This window comes from Triturus cristatus, chromosome 3_2 (assembly GCF_964204655.1).
Source record: "Triturus cristatus chromosome 3_2, aTriCri1.1, whole genome shotgun sequence".
Lineage (NCBI taxonomy): Eukaryota > Metazoa > Chordata > Amphibia > Caudata > Salamandridae > Triturus > Triturus cristatus.
The window spans coordinates 219398426-219417831 of NC_140584.1; the positions used below are offsets into that span (position 1 = coordinate 219398426).

Below are 19406 nucleotides of genomic sequence, written 5' to 3' on the forward strand. Positions count from 1 at the left end.
ACAGGTGTCCCATCTACCTCACTTGGAGTACATTCAGGGTCTGATCTCCAGTGCCCTCTGCCTTTTCCCTTCTTAGCAGCTGGCTGGGCCATTAATCTGGGCTCCAGCCCTTTTTGACTCGCATCCTGGGCAGCCATGGACCGTGTGGTAGCACAGATCCAATCAGGTATCCCTAACATCCCCACATGAGACTTGTGCTCCACTTCCTTCCATGTAATGTGCTCAAGGTAATTACCAAGAAAACAGACCACAGGCATGGCAGGTCTGACAGTAACCTTCAGAAGACCTGAACCCCCCCACTCAAATAGAACCAGGGCCCCTGGGTAGTGACCCTCTCTGTTGTCAGCCACCACAACTTAGTAAAATGCATTGGGAAACACCAGTTTTGGGGACACCAGTTGAACCCTTACCATAGTCATGCTGGCACCTGTATCCTTCAGAGCCTCAACACTATGCCCATCGATGGTGACCCACTGTCTATGCTTGTAGTATTTGAGGGCACATGGATCCTACGAACCATCTCACTTTCACCTATGGACACTAGCATAAACCCAATAAACGCTCTCTCATTAACTGGGACAAACTCCTTCCAAGGCACTATACTAGCCACCCGTGGAATCTGTCCTCCAGTGGGAGGTGGTACTCTTTTTGGACACTTGGGATCTCCCTTGTAACGTCCATATGTATAGCACTCATAGCATTTGATGGGCTTGGGCTGCTGTCTTTTGTCAAGGGAGATTTTCTTATGGTGGCCAGATTGGGAATGTAAAAGAGACCCTCTCCACTATGAGTTGTGTGGGGGTCTTTAGAGAACTCTGTCTTTTTATCTTTCTCTCTCCTGCTACTGGTTGGATCCCTGACCACCCTAATGGGAGTCCCTCCAGATACCTTCTTGGACATTTTGGTGCTGACTCAGATGCCTGCCACCTCAGCAAGCTTCCTGGGGTCAGTAAGCTTGCTATCAACCAGGTGTTGGCACAGCTCTGGAAAACAAGTATCAAGCATGTGCTCCTTTAAAAATAAGTTTTACAGCCCTGATTAGTCATCAACCATGCTCCCCCTCACTAGCATAATCCAATAATCCACCCAAGTTTGTCTGGAGAGTTTGTGGAGGCCATGAACCATTGCCTATACTTTTCAGGGGTCAAGCCAAACTTACTGACTAACATGGCTTTCTAAGCAGTGTAGCATGTCTGGTCCTCTATCTCTAGTGTAATGAGTGTGCCCCTTCCCACTGTGGGTAAAAACCTCCATAGACTATGCCCCCACAGCTCCTATAGGACTGTGTGCACTTTCACAGCCACTTCATTGGCGGCAACCCACTTATCTCTGTCACCCTCTCATTATGGGCAAGAAATCCTTAGGATCCAGACTCAAGAAGCACAACTGGACACTGCAGGTATGCTGCCAATATTGCTGGACCACAATTGTAGTGCTCTTATGTCCAGCTCTCTGAGACGCAGCTCATAGACATCTACCTCTACAGCATGGCTAGTCTCTTCTCCTCTAGAGCTTGTTCTTCCACCATTTTAACAAGGGCCTGCTCCTTCTCTAGCTTGGCATGGGTCTGCTCCTTCTCCAATTTCAATTTTGCAAGCTCTAGCTTCAGCTTTCTCTCCTCCCTCCTGTCCTTCAGCTCCTTTGGGGACAGGTTAATTGCAGACAACCTATTGCCTGGTGTGCTGCAGACTTCCAATCCTGGGAGAATGTTACCCACACATCAGTGGACTGCATGACAAGACCCCCAGACAGGTCCTTTTCCAATTCCTTCTCAGACTGTGATCCCTCATCCTCTGTGATGGTATGACAGACTGTTGCCCATGCTCTTAAGTCTTTTAGAAGCTCTGCCTTCTTGCCACTTCCCTTAGTGAACACCCTCCTGTCTTGGTAGAATTACTTGAGCTTGGCCACTGTGTAGGTCTCCAGATTGGCCAGCTCGGATTCCAGATTGCTAGATCAGGCCACAGATATTGCAGGAAAAAAATGAGCATTGGGAAAAAACACTTTTGGAAAGATACCAATTTAGGAAGAATTGATATTGGTCTTAGTATACCATTGTTGTGAGCAATGAGTTACTATATAGTGTGGCACAAACACAAGGCCTATCCTCACTGCTGATCACCAATGTTAGAACTATGGTTTCTGGCTGTCAGAGTAGGCACCCTGTATAAGCAGTAACACCCACTCTAGTCAGGGTAAGCTAGATACCCACAATAAGGTAACCTGTGCTTACCCTCTGGTAGCTTGGTATAGAGCAGGCAGGCTTATCTAAAGGGGCAATGTGTAAAGTATGTGTGCAACATACACACATTAACACAAAGTAGCACAATGAAAACACCACAGAAATTCTCCACACAGGGTTAGAAAAGTAGATTATATTTTGATGAGTAAAATAATGCCAAAACAACAAAATAAGTAGAACCGGAGTTATGAATTTTTAAGGAATACATCCAAATATAGTGCTTCTGGGTGAATTGAGGTTGCACTGGACCGGGGTAGATCCAAAGTTCAGGCCCACCACAATGGAGGGCAGGCAGGCTACAGAACTCACACAGGTCCTGCTGAAAGAGAACCTTGGATGGAGGAAGCAACAACATCGAAGAGTCGATGCGTTGGTGTTTAATGGTAATGTGTTGGTTCCGACCGGCACAAAGTCATCACTGAGTTGATTTTGTTCAGGACAGCAGAAGTCAAATGTCAAGGGTCTAGGCAGGGTTGGCACAACTTGGTAGATGCAGACCTACTGATGGCAGAGTTGAGGTGCTGTTGAAGGAAGTCTTTGATGTCCCTGAGACTTCCGAACAGAGGGCAAGTCTGCAAGCCCTTGGTGTCACTCTGAGTTCAAGTGAGATGGGCCCTGGCCTTGTCCTCAGCAGGGAATAGATCAGCAAGCAGCAGGGCAGCACAGCAAAGGAGAAAAAAACATTTCTTCCAGAGCCATAGTTAAGCAGAATAGCAATCCTTAGAGCACAGCAGTCTTTACTTCTGATAAAGTTCATCACAGGTCCAGAAGTGCATTCTCTTAGTTGGGTCGGAGCCCCAGTACTTAAACCCAGGTGTACCTTTGAAGTGGGGTGACTTCAAAGCAGTCCCTTGAAGTGCACATGTGTCCATTTCTTTCCAGCCCTGGCTCCAGACTATCAGTGGGTGGTAATCAGCCTTTTGTATGGGAAACAGGACACTGCACTTTCAGGTGGGTGTAAGTGTCAGCTCCAACTCTCTCTTTCTGCCCAGGAAGAGCTATCAAAATGCAGGTGAATGCAGATGAGTTCTCTGTTACACACACCCTTCTTGTTTTTGTGGCTGTCTAGAGTGAATGCACCAAGTGTAGCTGTCACCAACTCCAGACATGTATTGGAGACAGGCTGCAGCAAACAGAGCAGTAAGAGCAGAGAAATGCCCAAATTTGTATTTGTTGATTTGATCATGTGGGATGTGACAGTGTTTTTGTATTAATATTGCCAATTGTAAACCTAACCCTGAATATATATTGTTTATGTGATTATTAATCTTTGTATGATAAATAGAAGAAGTGTGAAAACAAAATAAGAAAAATGTGTTTGACCAGTACTCCTAAGTTTTATTTCATTGTATTGGTTAAACTGTAAATGGTATCGTCTGCATAATAATTATAGTGTTGGATTTAAAGACCAACAAAACACAATGTGTACTGGAAATAATCCCTCCAGGGACATTTTGTTTTTTGACTTAGTTACCCAGATTCCTGGGGGAATATTGGGTTGCCCCAGTCTGGTAAAATATACTTTCTAAAAGTGTCATTCTAAAATAATAATGTTAAATACAACTTTACCATTAGAGATAATTTATAATTACAATTCCAAAGATATAAAATTCAGCTAGTCATTTCTACTCGGGAATTACAGCTTAAAAGTGTATTAAGGTATTTCCAATGCTAGCCTATGAGAGGAGTTGGCCTCTCAGTCGTGAAAAACTAATTTAGCTGTTTGTCATTACCAGGAAATGTAAAACTTAAAAAGACACGTCCTAACTTTTACTAACACAGCACCTTGCCCTTAAGGCTACCTAGGGCCTACCTTAGGGTTGACTTATGTGTAATAAAAGGGGAGTTTAAGGCTTGAAAAGTGGTTTTAAATCCCAAATCGGAGTGGCAGTAAACAGCACACACAAGCCCTGCAATGGCAAGCCTGAGACCGATTTGAAATGCTGCTTGTGTAGGTGGCACAATCAGTGCTGCAAGCCCACTAGTAGCCTTTACATTACAGACTTTGGGTATATAGTATTTCACTTTACAAGGGACTTTAGCACTGGTCAGCAGTGGTAAAGTGCGCAGAGACATAAGCCCAACAAAATGATACAGCAAAACAATAAGGTAAGCAGGCAAAACGTTTGGGAAGACTATCCTAACAATGACAGGTCTAACAGTATATATATCAGACAATACCAAAACTGAAACTGAACATGATGTTTTAATTCAAATGTATTGTCTTTTTAATACCATTCATTTGAAAAATACATCCTATATGGATCTCTCCAATTCAAATAGTACTTCCATTAAAGTGTACTTCTGTAATAATTCAGATGTATATGATTAGAGAAACAATGGTCCTCATATGATAACTTTAGATATTTGTCTTCTATACTACTACAAAATTTCGATAAAGCATTAGTATATTGTTTAATTGATTCACAGCAATAAAACGTTGTATCCATTTTACTTTCAGGACAGGACAAGGGAAGTCTTCAATCAATGTCTTAGGTATAGGGAGTGGAACAGGTTTGTACGTTTTAGTCATTTCAATGTATTTCTTTTTCCTAATGCATTGCTTGTTCTTTTGGCTTTGATGAAGACACTACTTGAATAAGGTGTGTGGTGTGACTGTCATAATAATGAATTGTAAATGCTAGACCATAGCTATGCAAATAATCCTGACCTGTATATGCATATTTGCCTTTCCTCAGTGACACAAGCAATTGGTGAACTAATGTTGAGCCATATGAATGTAAACCGAATCTCTGTTCTTGATTTTGCATGTTGCAAAACATTATACAATATGGCTTGCACTACTGTAAATTTCAAGCTTTCAACCTATTTCTTGGCAATGTAAGAGGTTGGCCTGGGTTATAAAGAGACCGGAAAATACAGTAGAATGGCTGCTGTTTCAGCTATTGCTAGAAAATAAAGGGATCATATTTAGAAGGCATAGGGAAACATTGTTTCCAACAAATCATTAAAATATGACTCCTCCAGCACAGAAAGTGGTCTGTAGACATTTCTGATAATTATCAGGGGGTGTTTAGTGTCTCCATCGTACCTCTTGGAAATTTATGAATGTTTTAGTAATGGTGAGCAAAAAATTTAGCAACAAAATAATTAAAAAAACAAGCCTAGCTGAAATAATTGGCTACCACAAAAACGTAGGAAGCTGTCTACCCATATCACATTACTACAAAAAAGTCAATTACTAATTTGTGAGACTTTCTATACATAAAATAATCTATTTTGTACTGATATCAAAAATAGAACAATACACTCCCATATAGAAAAAAGCTCCCTTTACACTGCACTCATCCATCCAAATGTGTACAGAATATAGAAAATATGTGTTGTTTCATTCAATTATCAAGTCTAAGCAGGATCTTAAAAAAGATTTTCAAATATAGGTTCCCTTTTAGCTAACAGATTCCTCCAATATAAGCATTAAATTATCCAGTATGCTGAGAGATTCCATGATTGTCCCTTTTATCAGATAGTGAAGCAAGATTCAAAACAGGCCCTATTCTCCACCTCTTAATTCTAGTTAATACACCAGGGAAAAATCTGGTATTTCATTACAAGACCGGAGGCTACCATTATGCATAATCTTTTATTTTCTACTCCTGCCAGCAGCACCTTCAAAGAACTTTCCAAAGAAGAAAATCCAGTACTGGAATCTCAATAAACATTAAATGTCTCTAGTATAGAACTCTCCTCCTCTTTTAAATGCTGCTCCTGTTCAGAAACGTCCCTTTTGTTATGTATGTTTTGGTACTTTGATAGTGTGTGAGTATTTGAAATGGTTGAAGGTTTCTAATTTTCAGAAGCGGTGTATTTTTGGTTGAATGGTGGTTATTTTGTGCATGGAGTAATTGTTTAAAGTTCAGAAGGTGGATGGCAACGTATTTATGGAAACTTGTGAGGAAATGATTTAACAAAGACATTGATTTGCACAGATTAGAGTATTTTTCGTATGAAAGTCTGTGCACACGGGGTGAGCGCATGAATCAGCACAAGCCAGGAGGCAAGGAGACTCAATTCAGCCTGGGCTCGAAGTCCGGTAGTGTGGCAGTTAGAGAGAAAAAAAATGCGATCGGAGTCGGAGTGTAGAAGTCCAATGATTGGTTAGCTATGATCTTGTAAGATTACAGTGCCCATCTTGGTTTGGGCAGAGTAACATGTTTTTGAATTGGAATCGCACTGCCGATTCAGTGAAAGGGGCAGGGTGCGACATTGCTAGGCACTGTTTATGCAACTGAGGAGAGTGGAACATCGATAGCACAAACAAAGCTTTAGGAAGGTGGATAACAGCTATGACTATATTTGTGGAAGATTAGATCAGTGTTAATATTTGTTTGGTTGGTTTGAGTTTAAAAAAAAGAAAAATTATGAAAATAAAAATGTCAACTGAGGAGTGTGCTGTTCAGGCGCAGGTAGTTAAAGGTAGAGTCAGTGAGGAAAGTTTAAGTAGATTCGTTCACAATGAGGATAAAGCTTCTGTTAGGGAGGTAGTAGAGATCATTTTGGAGAAGAAAAGAAAGGAGAGTAGATCTGAAGATGATTTTTGGTCTTGTTCCGATGAGGAAGAGAACAGAAAAAGGAACAGGCACAGAAATAAACTCAGAAAAACAAAACATATGGTTAAAAGCAGCAAGGATCAATTAAACTCTATCACACAAGTTTGTCACGCACTTGGAAAGAAAATCCTGAAACAACTTGTGGACTCCAATTGATGTACGCAAATAAACGGTGGAAGCCAGCTTCACTGGTTTAGAAATCATTAAGTGTGCCTCGGCAAGTGCGTTTGTGGACTCCAAAGGGCTTTGCTGTCTTATTGGTATTTGGTTTGTCTTCCAAAGGCAGAGGAGGACTTTTTGCCTGGAGAGCACCTAAGATACTAATTAATTGTTGGTTCCAAAATTCCTCCAGCCATTATGTATGGGGCGGAGTTGTGGGGCTTTAGTGATATGTCCAAACTTAAGGTTGCACAGAACAAATTTCTTAGATCAGCAATAGGGTTACCGCAATCAACTCCTCGTATTCCCCAATTGTATGACCTAGGCTGTAACGCGGTGGAGGACATGGTACGGTATAGACCACTTGCGTTTTGGCGGCGCCTGTGGACGACACGGGAACTGTCTATGTATGCCGAGGCACTCCTGGAATTAAAAGGGCTACGGGGTTCGTCCGGGATTCCTTGGTTATCAGCAATAAAAGCTTCCCTGATCGATATGGGGCTGGGGTCCTTATGGGCTGATCCTGTTACTGCTGTTCTCCCCTCAAAGAAGCTTTTTAAAGCAATCTATTGGAGTAGGATTAAGGAAAAGAGATTAGCAGCTGTTTTGGGTGGCTCCATGACAGCACTATTCCTTGTTATCAAGGATGTCCCCACTTACGATGAATACTGGGACATTATAACAAAGCCATTTGATCGTAAATTGTATCATCAGTTAAGAGTTGGCTCTCTCCCTGTTCGTGGGGTAACGAGTTCATGGTATCTATGTGGCAATGATAAATGTCCCTTTTGTGTGGAGGAGGTAGAAACTGCTGATCACTTCCTTTTTTGCTGCCCAATGTACACTCAACCTAGATGTGTATGGCTAAAGCCTGTATGCCGTTCACTGGGAACAAGATCAGCCCAGGTTGCCAGTAGAATCCTAAAATCTGACACGACTAAGTATATTGTCATAGGGGTATCAAAATTTGTCAGTTGGGCTTGGTCAATTCGGACACGGAATTTGAGTCCCTAATCCAGTAGTGCACATATTGTTGCTAGTGGTTTAGCATATTGTTTATTATACTATGAAATCTGTTCTTATCTTTTTAGTGGCTACTGATTGTACCAGTCGTAAGTCTTTGTATTGTATTTAATAACTTTTTATCTTGTTTTTAGTATGTAATTTATTTATGGATTTTATCGACAACTAGGACAATTTATTATGGATTGTGTTTTATATGTATAACATGTTTTTTATGATGTAAATCGAAATAAAGACCTTTTGACTGACTAATTAATTGTGAACTATTGATTTGAACATATAATATAGTGGATGTGCATGTTAAATCTGGCAGCTTCTGCTTGGGTCTCTTTGTGTAAAATCTATCACACAAGTTGGTGCCCGTGGGGGGCACAAAGAACTTATCAGATGATGATTATTTGATGAAAACTAAAGACACCGCTTTAGAAATGTCGAGAAAGGTCAGGAAAGGTCTACGATGAGTTTATTTATGATGTGGACCAAGAAGATGATTGGAATGATGATTGAAGAGCTGATGCCGCATAGTTATCTAAGACAATATTTATTTTAAAACAAATTCACACTATCTTTTTTTTATTTTTATTTACGTTTAGGCAAATTCATCGTCGTATCACACATCAACATTGTAATAATAGAACCAACTTTAGAAGAAGGGGAAACAGAAACACAAATTAAACCCCCAAAACATGTACCCTAATTGATATCCAATGAATACAGTCTGTATTAGAATAACAATGTGCAGAGATGGATTTACAGGAACCAGATTTCAGATTCAGTTCTCCGTGACTACAGGTGGCAATACATCCACCCCCGCTGTCAACAGATACGACGTTAGTGGAGCCCAAATGTTCTTTGGTCTCGACGGTAGTGGCAATTCTTCGGCATACTGCAACAAATGGTTTCTACACTATATAGCATCCTCCAGCCACTTTTGATGTTTGGGGGCATGTCTAATGTCCCAGTGTTGTCCCACTTTTCTATCAGCCAACAATAATGTAATTATCACAAATCGTCTATTCTGCGGTTTTAAATAATCTACAATCCCCAACAGGCAGACCTGTGGCGTGCATTTCACCAACTCTTGTACCATTTCAGAAAGCGACTTAGTCACTTGTACTAAAAAAATGTGAACTTTCCCACATTTCCATGCAAGGTGTATGAAATCCACATCAGGTGTTTTACACCTAGTACAATGAGCCTCCTCCTGCAAACCATATCTTTGGAATTGCTTGGGGGTGTAATATAGCTGTTGGATAAATTTAAAGTGGATGATGCTCAAATTACAATTAGCAGTTAACATCTCTGTTAAAGAGCAACAATATTCCCATTCCTTCTCTGTAAGTGGCGCATCCAATGCTGTGTTCCATCGTTCCTTATCTTTACTGTGCTGTGGTACAATGTCAGCCTGCATCGATGTATACATTCCTGTAACCAGCTTTAAACGTGAGGGGCCCGCCATCATTACTTGTAATGGCTTTAGGGTTAATGATTCGGTGGGGAGTTGAACATTGAAAGCCTTAAGGGCCTCTCTCAGCCTGAGGTACGTGAATACCATCAATGGTGTGCATGGTTTTCACGCCTGAATGTCCCGCAGGGCAAGGAAAGCACCATCTAGATATACATCACCCATTGTAACAATATCCATGTCCGCAAGAGTCGCAATTGACCGGGTCTCCTGCGCCACCGAGATATAAGGGTGTTGCGCTAGTGATAGCGTCGCTGCATATATAGGAAGCTTTCCAGCCCTCTCCGCTAACATCCGCCACACCTGCGCTGAGCAATCAGTCGTTCCCATCTCCCTAGGGGTATATGTAGGTCGTGCCTTGAGTATTAAAGTGGTCAGTGGCTCTGGGAACAAGTCATCCGCCCCCACCGCAACATGCGGCTGGAAGGGTGGCGGAAATACCAATAGTGAGCAAAATGCGCCAGCACACATAGATAGTACATATGCATGTCTAGAGCCCCGAAGCCCCCTTGAGAGTACGGCCTTATGAGAACCTCGCACCCACATCGAGGCTGTTTACTCACCCAGACCAGGCGGATTAAAACAGAGCACAGTCTGGTGAAAAATGCCTTTGGTAACCGGATAGGCACATTAACAAACAAATATAAAAACTTAGGGAGTTTGCTCATTTTTATGACTGCTAGTCTGTCTGCAAGCGAAAGTTTATTCCAAGGCCTGAGAGAGATTTGTATTTGATATATTCCCTTATCAACCCATGGTGCTCCTCCTCGGGTTATGGACATAGAGCACCATATCATCCGAGTACATTGATATGATAAGTAGACGTTGTCTAAACCCTAGTGCTGCTCTTGCATATTTCTGTCTCACTATACAGGCCAGTGGTTCCATCACAATTGTGAATAACAACTGGGAGATCGGACACCCCTACTGTGTTGCTTTACAAATCTCTATCAGATTTGAGTAGCAATTGTTGATTCGCCCTCTGGCAACATGCGATGTGTATAATAGTTTAATCCATAGGATAAACTCAAAAAGCAACCCCATGCACCACAAGACATCAAACATGAACTCCCACTTGATGGAGTCAAATGCTTTAGCAGCATCGAGCATTACTGCCGCAGCTATGGACTCCGGATCCAATTGGTGCATGACTGCAAATAAGGTTTGCAGGTCATGTGAGGTGGAGCAAGTTGGGACAAAATCCGAATGGTCCGGAAGGACCAATGCAGGTAACAGGGGTCATAGTCTGATGTCAACCATCCTTGCAATAAATATAGTGTCTACGTTTAACAATGAAAGTGGGTGGTATGAATCACAGCTACCCGGGTGCTAACCCGGTTTCAGCAGGATGATTAATAATGCTTCCCGCAACATAAGAGGAAGAATCCCATTCTCATATGCTTCGCTATACATGTTGTGAAGATGGGGGGCTAGCAGATCTACATAAGCTTTATAAAATTCACTGGGCAACCGGTCAACGCCGGCTGCCTTCCCAGCGGGTATTGCCAGTATCGCCTCTTTGACATCCACGATTGTAAACGGCTGCAGGAGGTACTCTCTTTACCAATTGGAGAGCCATGCAAGTGCTATCTCCTCTAGAAAAAATTGCACCTCTTCATTTGCCGCTTCCCCCCTCCCCCATACAATCCAGAATAGTAGTCTCTGAATTGCTCGATAAATTCAGGCATGCTGTAGCATATTGTGCTGACCTGTTGGTCTATTTCTGTGATATATACCTGCGTCCGCGGAGGCCTAATCTTTACCGCCAGAGTATGGCTAGGACGTCCCCTTCCCCATAAGTCTGTGCCTTCCAACTCCTAGACCAATGTTTAATTTCCTGGTCCGCAGTCTCATTATATTCTGTTACCAATTCTCTAATTTCAGCCAGTGTTTCGGACTTGTGTGTAGCTGTATATTCATTTTCTAACACTTATGGCTTTCTCTAACCTTGTCATCCTAGAACGTAAGTCTTTTAGCACCCCTGCCTGTAGCCCAATGCACGTACCCCTGATAGTGGCCTTAAATGCCTCCCAGAGTGTGCCAGCCTCTTCCACTCTTACCTCGTTTGCAACAAAAAACATCTCGATGGCTTGTCTCACCCCCTCTTCAAAGACTGGATCCAGCAGTGAGGACAGCTGGAGTCACCACTGGAAGGGCTGCGAGTACTGTGTGGGAATGTACATATCCAGAGATACCGGTGAGTGATCAGACATTGTATACAGTAAGTGCTGCACCTGCTGCACACAAGAGGTTGCCGCCCCAGAGATCAGCCAAGAGTCCAATCTGGACCATGATTTGTGTACTGACGAAAGATGAGAGCCTTCACATGTCTTAGGATTCTGATCCCTCCAGATATCAATGAGCCCATGGGCGGGCAGAATATCATGTACTACTTGTGCAGCCCGCTTGCCCTGCCAGGGTGTGTTTGCACTACAATCCATATCAGGATCTATCTATGTGTTCAGATCTTCACCCCAGAAAATCACCTAAGGCTGCAGTACAAATAATTTGCTCTCCACTCTATGAAAAAACTCTGGGTCGTCGACATTTGGGCCATAAGTATTGACAATTGTTAGTGAAGTTCCACACAGGTTCCCTTGTAAAAGGTTAAACCGTCCCATATCATCGGATCCAACATGCATGAGTGTGAAGGGTGTTCCTCTTTTAACTAAAATCATGACCCCTCTAGCATAGTTAAAGTATGATGATGACGCCTTTACCATTGCCCATCTTCAACCAACCCTATCCTCTCCCAATTTTGTAAGGTGAGTTTCCTGTAGTAGAGCCAACTGTACATGCTGGCTATCTAGGTATGCCAGAACTTTCCTGATTTTTTCAAATTGTTCAATCCCCTGACATTCCATGTCAAGATTCTAATCCCGCCCACCATTTTAATAATATTCCTTTAGCCTGCGCATTAATCATAACTGACAATACAGCTGGAATTCTCCACACATCAAATTCAACTTTCTGCCATTGGAGTACCATGCTTAGACTTACAACTGACATTTTAACGCACCCACCCACTTCAGCATCCCAATCATGCCAAAGACACATCCAAATATAACTCGCAAACAACACTGCAACCAAGTTGAGTAATACCCACATTGGGCGACCAGATACCCAAACTCCCACCCGTGGTGCAGGTGTGGCCTGGAGACATCGATCTGTGTAACATTCAACTATATTCACAGTTTTACTTTTTCATCATAACCGTTAACTTTTTATATTGCTTAGTGCCTTCTTCGCCCCCAGCTTGTCCAAAAGGAAACACTTATCCATTACATTGCATAGACCTATTCAATGACATTGGCTTGTCCCGCCTCATCCCAGGCCACCCATTTAGGCTTAGGCAGTGTCAGCGATCTGTAGACTACGTGCATTTCTGTACTGGCATATTATTTCAGACTTTACCCGTAGTGCCATTATTGTCCCATGAAAGTCTCCCTTGGGAGCTTCCCCCAATACCCACTTGTCCACATAGCGCTGTCCGGAGCCATTCAACAGTCCGCCCACTTCGCATTGTCCTGCAATACGCCACTCAATCCATTTATAGCATTGAGCATACCTTTTAGCAGGTCCATAGTCTTTCTCACCTTCACCTGCTCTCAGTTTCGACACTTCAGCTCCAGAATCCGGACTCTGAAAGTGCTGGGGAAGGCAACCTCCGTTGACTCTTTCGCTTGAGCTGCACCTGCTTCACATACTCCTGCGCTGCTTGTGGTGTCTGTTAAATCATAATTTTTCCCTCAATGGAGCTCCTCAACCGGGTATAGCATCGCAAAAGGAACCTCCAATTCGCACAGCTTTTTTTGACAACTGAGAATTCCCTGTGTATATGCAATGCTTCTCTTTGTTGCCTCAAGACTTATTTACATTTGTAACATATCACATGTGGGGGTTCCTACCTAAGTTCTGACATGCAGGCCTCCACGATTACTGATCCCTTGAAACTGAGCTTTACTGAGCTTTACAGCATCTCCACACTGTGGGATCCCACCGATCGCTGCTATTCCCTGCGCAGGAGTGTCCCTCTATAATGGCTGCATCAGCTCTCGCCCGGTTCCGCAAGGCCGTATCTCCGGCACCCAACTCTGCTCCACACTGCCGCCAGCAGCGCCCCACCTTACTGCAGGATTTTCTTTTTGTTTGCCCCGGCGGTCACTGTCCCAGGAGCCAGAGCGCAGGCCTCACCGGGTGTTCCGCGTGATCCCCGATCCCGCTCCGCACACGTTTCTTGGGCCATTGGCCTGCGCTCATCAATACGCGACCGCTCACACTATTCATGTGGCACAGCCACGCCTGCCAGTCACAGCACAAATCCAAACACTCTGCTGCTGACCGATACCTTGACTGCTCTGCTCCGCCGGGGCATGCCTTGCATTTAGTGAATGTCACGTATCTCTCTCTCTCTAACACCGTGGGTGATAGCCCGCACTCACACAATCACTGCTTCCTAGACGGCGATACCACTACTCTTCGGTTTCTGTCCCATTCCGCCATCTTGTTTTTATTAGTTCGCAGCTCCCACAAGTCCGATCACTAAATTTAGCCTGGTGGTGTAGTCTGTGGCAGCACTAAGTGGTTTCAGAGGCAGCCCGTCCACGCTGCAACATTAATCCGGCATTATCTCCGGTCGATGAATGCCCAATCTGCCCATAACTGACAGATTCAGGCTTCCAGTCGGCAGAGCTGCACTACAGTGCGGCCATCTTGCCGCGGGCTCTCTAGCACCCCCCCATCTAAGACAGCAATTAAAGAACATTTAGGAGAGGAAATGTTTAGTCCATATGAATGCAGACATCCAAGAAGTGCGGATTAGTGGCCTTTGGATCATGTCAGCAAGTTTAATAAAAATCGATTAGGAAGCTGCTTGAGAGCGTGGTAAGAAATGTTCTAAAGGCGGAGTGTTCAAGGCCATAAATAGAGAATAGGGTATGTTATACACCTAACCTTGACCCTGAAATGATAACGTATTTGTTTTAGATGGGCAGTGACCCTCGTAAGGGTCTGGAGCATTCTTTAAAGCAATTCCAAGATAGACTTTTGGACATTTTGGGTCCGCTTGCAAAAACAATGGATGTGGCTAAGGAAGCCCATTTGAATGGGGAGCAGGTTGATGTGGCACTTTTATGTGGTTGAAGCAAAACGGTGTTACAGGGGAATACTAATTCTGGTTCATTAGCAGACCACAGGAAGTCTGTACTGATGAAAATAAACCTAAAGTTGGGTGAGATGGCAGACAAGGAACCGAGTAGTGATGCAAAAGGTTTGCTTTTTGCTGAAGGGAGGCTGAAGAGTTTGAGCAAATATGTTGCCACATTTACAGCTCTCGATAAAGCTCAAATAATATGAGGAAAGTTTTTGGAGGTGTTTTTGGAAGAGCCAGCAGACGGGGACCTTATGCTGGCTGGGGCTTTCAAAGGTCCCAGTACAACTCTGGATTCTTTCCACAACGAGGACATTTCAGCAGAGCAAGAAGTAGTAGTTCGGGAAAAGAACAATCAACTTCCAGCTCCTGAGGTTAGCATGGAGATTACTTTTGGTTCTTCCCTAGAAAGAGTAGGAGGACATTTACATTTGTTTGTGGATGAATTGAGGAAAGTGACAAAGGGTCCATGTGTTCTAGATACAGTCTAAGGGTTGAAATTAGAGATTGCAGAAACACCAGTTCAGGCACAAGAACCAAAGGGGCTAGGTTTAACTCAGGGGCAAATGAGGGAGCGGATGTAGAAATAGAGGCAATGTTACAGAAAGGTGCAATACATGTAGTAGAAGATCATTTGAAAGGCTATGTAAGCACTTTGTTTTTAGTGGAAAAAAGGTCAAAGGTTGGAGACCAGTAATAAACTTGAGAAGTTTGAATTAGTCTTTTGTTTACAGACATTTAAAGATGAAAGGAATCCGTCTGTTAAGGGACATATTACGAACAAGGGACTGGATGGTAAATTTGGATTTGAGAGAAGCTTATTTCACTGTAACTATAAAGGAAGAAAGTCAGAGATTTCTACAGTTCAGGTGGAAGATCCAGTTTTACCTATTTCTATATCTTCTATTTGATCTTTCTTCGGCGCCATGGTGCTTCACAAAGGTGATGGCAGTAGTAGTAGCTTTTTTGAGGGAGAGAGGTTTCAGTTTGATTCTTTATTTAGATGACATTTAGTTAATGTCTCAGGATATGAAAGAATTGATTTCTCAACTAATAGAGTAAATCCATCTTTTAGCGAAGCTGGGATTTTTGATAAACATGGAGAAGTCAATATTAACTTCATCGCAGAGTATGGAAGTTTTGGGTTTCAAAATGGATACGATTGGGAAGTTTTGTTGTTGCCAGAGAAGATATAAGTATGGTAAAGAAGGAGGAATGTGCGAGTGTTACGAAATAAATCATCAACCATGAGAGATTTGGCAAGAATTTTAGGATTGTTTTCACCATCGATTCAAGCAATGTTTCCAGGGCTGTTGCACTATTGGACTCTGCAGAGAGTTAAAGCAGGTGCCTTGGGAGGAGGTTTATGGTATGGAGACAAAGTGAATTTGAATCTGGAAGAGAAGGAAGAAGTAAGTTGGTGGATGCACAATCTGGAGGTATGGAAAGGAAGAACCATTTTTGGTTGTGTACCAGATTTTGTTTTGGAGATGGATGCCAGTGGATTAGGTTGGGGAGCTCGATTGTGAAAAAAGGAGACAGGTGGTGCATGGTAAGACCTTGAGAAGGGCCTAAACATACACTGTCTGGAATTGATGGCAGGAATGTATACTTTGAGATGTTTCAGGAAGGAATTACAGGGTCAGACTATATTGATAAAGATGGGCAATATATATGCTGCGTCTTACATAAACAGGTTAGGAGATTGCAGATCCAAGGGTCTTTTTGACATTGCGAAAGGTTTGTGAATGTTCTGTCTGGAGCACAAGATATCTTTAAGAGCAGAGTATCTCCCAGGAAACAGGAATTTGGTGGCAAATTGGAATTTGAGACCTGTGAGAGATTATAGCGATTGGATGCTGAAGCGGGAGTATTCTACGAGGATAGATTGGATTTTTGGGCCCTTGAAGGTAGATTTGTTTGCAACAAGATAAACGTGCTAGGTTCAGAGGTATTTCAGTTGGTTACCAGATCCACGTGCGACAGCAATAGATGCTTTTCAACAAAAGAGATGAGGGGGTATGCTTTCCTGCCTTTTTCAATGATCCAGAGAGTACTTCTGAAGATGAGGAAAGAGAGCTGTTCAGTTGGTTCTGGTAACACTATTTTGGGTGTCTCAAGCATGGTTTCTAGCAGTATTGGAATTGGCATGCGAAGTCCCATTGTTGATATTGGCAGAGGAAGTTCTGTTTGCAAACAAAGAATGATAGAAGCATCCTTTAGTGCTGAACAAAGTTTTGAACCTTCTTGTCTGGAAGGTGTCAGGAGATCTGGAGCATTTGGGGGCCTTTCGCAGGGGGCCACAGAGTTGCTTGCGGAATCTTGGGCACCAGGCACTAGAAAAAGATACAAAGGAGTATGGAACCTTTGGGTTGGTTGGTGCATGGAGACGGGTTTGGATTCTGTGCAGGCATCTGTAGTGAAGGTTGTAAACCTTTAGGTAGAGCAATTTGAGATGGGATTAAGCCATTGGACGATAAATTGTTATAGATCAGCTTTTTCTGCTGGACATGCTTTGGTTGGTGGTAAGTCAGTAGGAAGGAATGTTTTGGTTTGTAGAATATTAAAGAGCATGAGACTTAAAAGACCTCCAAAGGCAAAGTATGGAGGTTTGTGGGATATAGATTTAGTATTGAAATTGTTTCTGGAATGGCCAATCAACAGATATTTCAGTAATAAGAATCTTAAGGTTAAGTTAGCGACACTGTTGTGTTGAGCGTCATGTTGGAGAGTTTCAGATGTTGAATGTCTAGTAATTGAATTTTTAGCCCAGATGATGTATTTTTTAAATACGTAAGAGGACTAAGACCATGTCAAGTTCAATATTTTATCCAAAATATGAAGAATGTAAAAAGTTGAGTGTATATTTTTGGAAAATAGAAGAGATGCTGAGCATCAGTTATTAATATCTTTTGTAAAACCATTCAAGGTGATTTGTACTGCAACCATTTGAAGATGGGTGAAATTTGCAATGGAGCAATGTTAAGGGTCTAAATAATCCCACTAAAAGGCATGCTATCCTCTCATACTTGGAGCATTCCAGGACTCATATTTCTCTTTTTCAAGAAATGCACCTTCTTACCAGTGATATTCACAGACTCCGATCCAAAGCATTTCCCCAACAATATTTCTCATCCCTTCACAGTAAAACTTCAGTAGTGCCAATTCTAGTCTCCAACTCCTTTCAAGGTAAGGTATGTGAGAAGTTGGCCTGATATATGCTGTCCACTAGTTATAGTGGGCACCCTGTATCAGTCCAATCAACCCCTTATTGGTTATAGGTTAAAGACAACCTTTATTGAAAGCTATCCTAGTGGTAGCTATGGAGAGCAGCCTTCAGGCTAAGTCTTGAAGGAATGTAAAGCAGCTTGTTTTACCAGTCTATAATCTCTTGAGTCACTAAATGAAAGATATCCACACCAGGTATATATATAAAATATATGTATTTATTACTAAACACACCCTCCTAGTCTCTTTAGGAGACTAGATGTCAAAACACATAAGTTACACTTCAATAATCACAGTAAAATAGCACAAATACACGTCAGGCCCTAGGGGCGAGCCAAACCATATAGTAAAATAGTGGTATAAGAACCACAACTTAACTAGACACAAGGCCTAGACCCTGTAGAATCGCTGAGACCCCAAGTAACCACCCAAGGTAGTGACACAGAGGACCCACGGGGCCATGTGCAGTGTAGAAACACAGCCGCGAGCTTCCGTTCTATGGGGAAAGTCGCGGTTAGATTTTTAAAGATTAGGGATACTTAGCGTGTCTCTATGTGTGGCAATTTGAAGAGGAAACTATCTACTCACTTGTCAATCCTTTTTTGAATCAGATCCGAACTTGGCGCAGATATAGATGATGTTTTCATCATCTGGACAGGCAGCAGAATCTCTGCCCAAACCTTCCTTACATGGCTCAACGAAAGGAACCCGTTTCTGTTCTTCACAGGCACTATAACGAATGAGCTACTGCCTTTTCTGGATCTAAATAAGGGCAGAGAATGGGACCCTGATCAGTAGTGTCTATCATAAACCTACAGATAGAAACAATCTACTATCTTTCTACAGTTTTCACCCCCATTTTCTTAGGGAGAATCTGCCCTATGGGCAGTTCCTGCGACTCTGCAGGAACTGCACTTTGGTTTCAGATTACAAAAAGGAAGCGGTCCAGTTGAGTGAGAAACTTAAAAACAGAGATTATCCTGAACCTGTCATTGAGAAAGCCCAGAAGCGAGCTAGAAACTACAACAGAGAAGCTCTACTTGAGACCAACAAAAAAGAGCCAATTCAAAGTAGCATATGCGTAACGACATACAACACGGTATCCAACCATCTGAAGAGAATTGAACATAAGAATTGGCGTATTCTCAATTCAAATGAATTAGACTAACCCCTTCCCCTTTTCTCTTTTAAGAAAATTGCAAGCATTAAGGATATGATTGTGAATACCCGCCCTAGGACAAGGATGAACCCCTCGAACTCCCTGAACTTGAACCAACTCCTACCACCGGTAGTAGGCCATTATTCATGTGGCTATTGTAGGGCTTGTCCTCTGTTGACTAATGGGAAATGTGTTTACATTGGGCTCAATCGCCCGTGGGAACAGAGAAAGCACACCACATGTAACACAGAGAATGTCATTTATTTACTAACATGTCCATGCAATATGCAATATGTGGGAATGACAACTCGTAGAGTGAAAACACGCATACTGGAACATATGAGCACGATAAGATGCAGAAAAATGAACACCAAGTTGCTTGCCCACTTCAATGAGCTGGGACATAACGA

General features: G+C 42.6%; 1 protein-coding gene across 1 annotated transcript in view; it reads left to right on the plus strand.

Annotated features, from left to right (window-relative positions):
* Positions 1 to 19406, plus strand: part of LOC146857049 (histamine N-methyltransferase A-like) — a 373700-nt gene that overhangs the window by 101054 nt on the left and 253240 nt on the right. The window contains exon 3 of the mRNA XM_085647548.1: positions 4704 to 4756. Coding sequence (XP_085503674.1) covers positions 4704 to 4756 — 53 coding nt within the window. The remainder of the gene's footprint in view (positions 1 to 4703; positions 4757 to 19406) is intronic.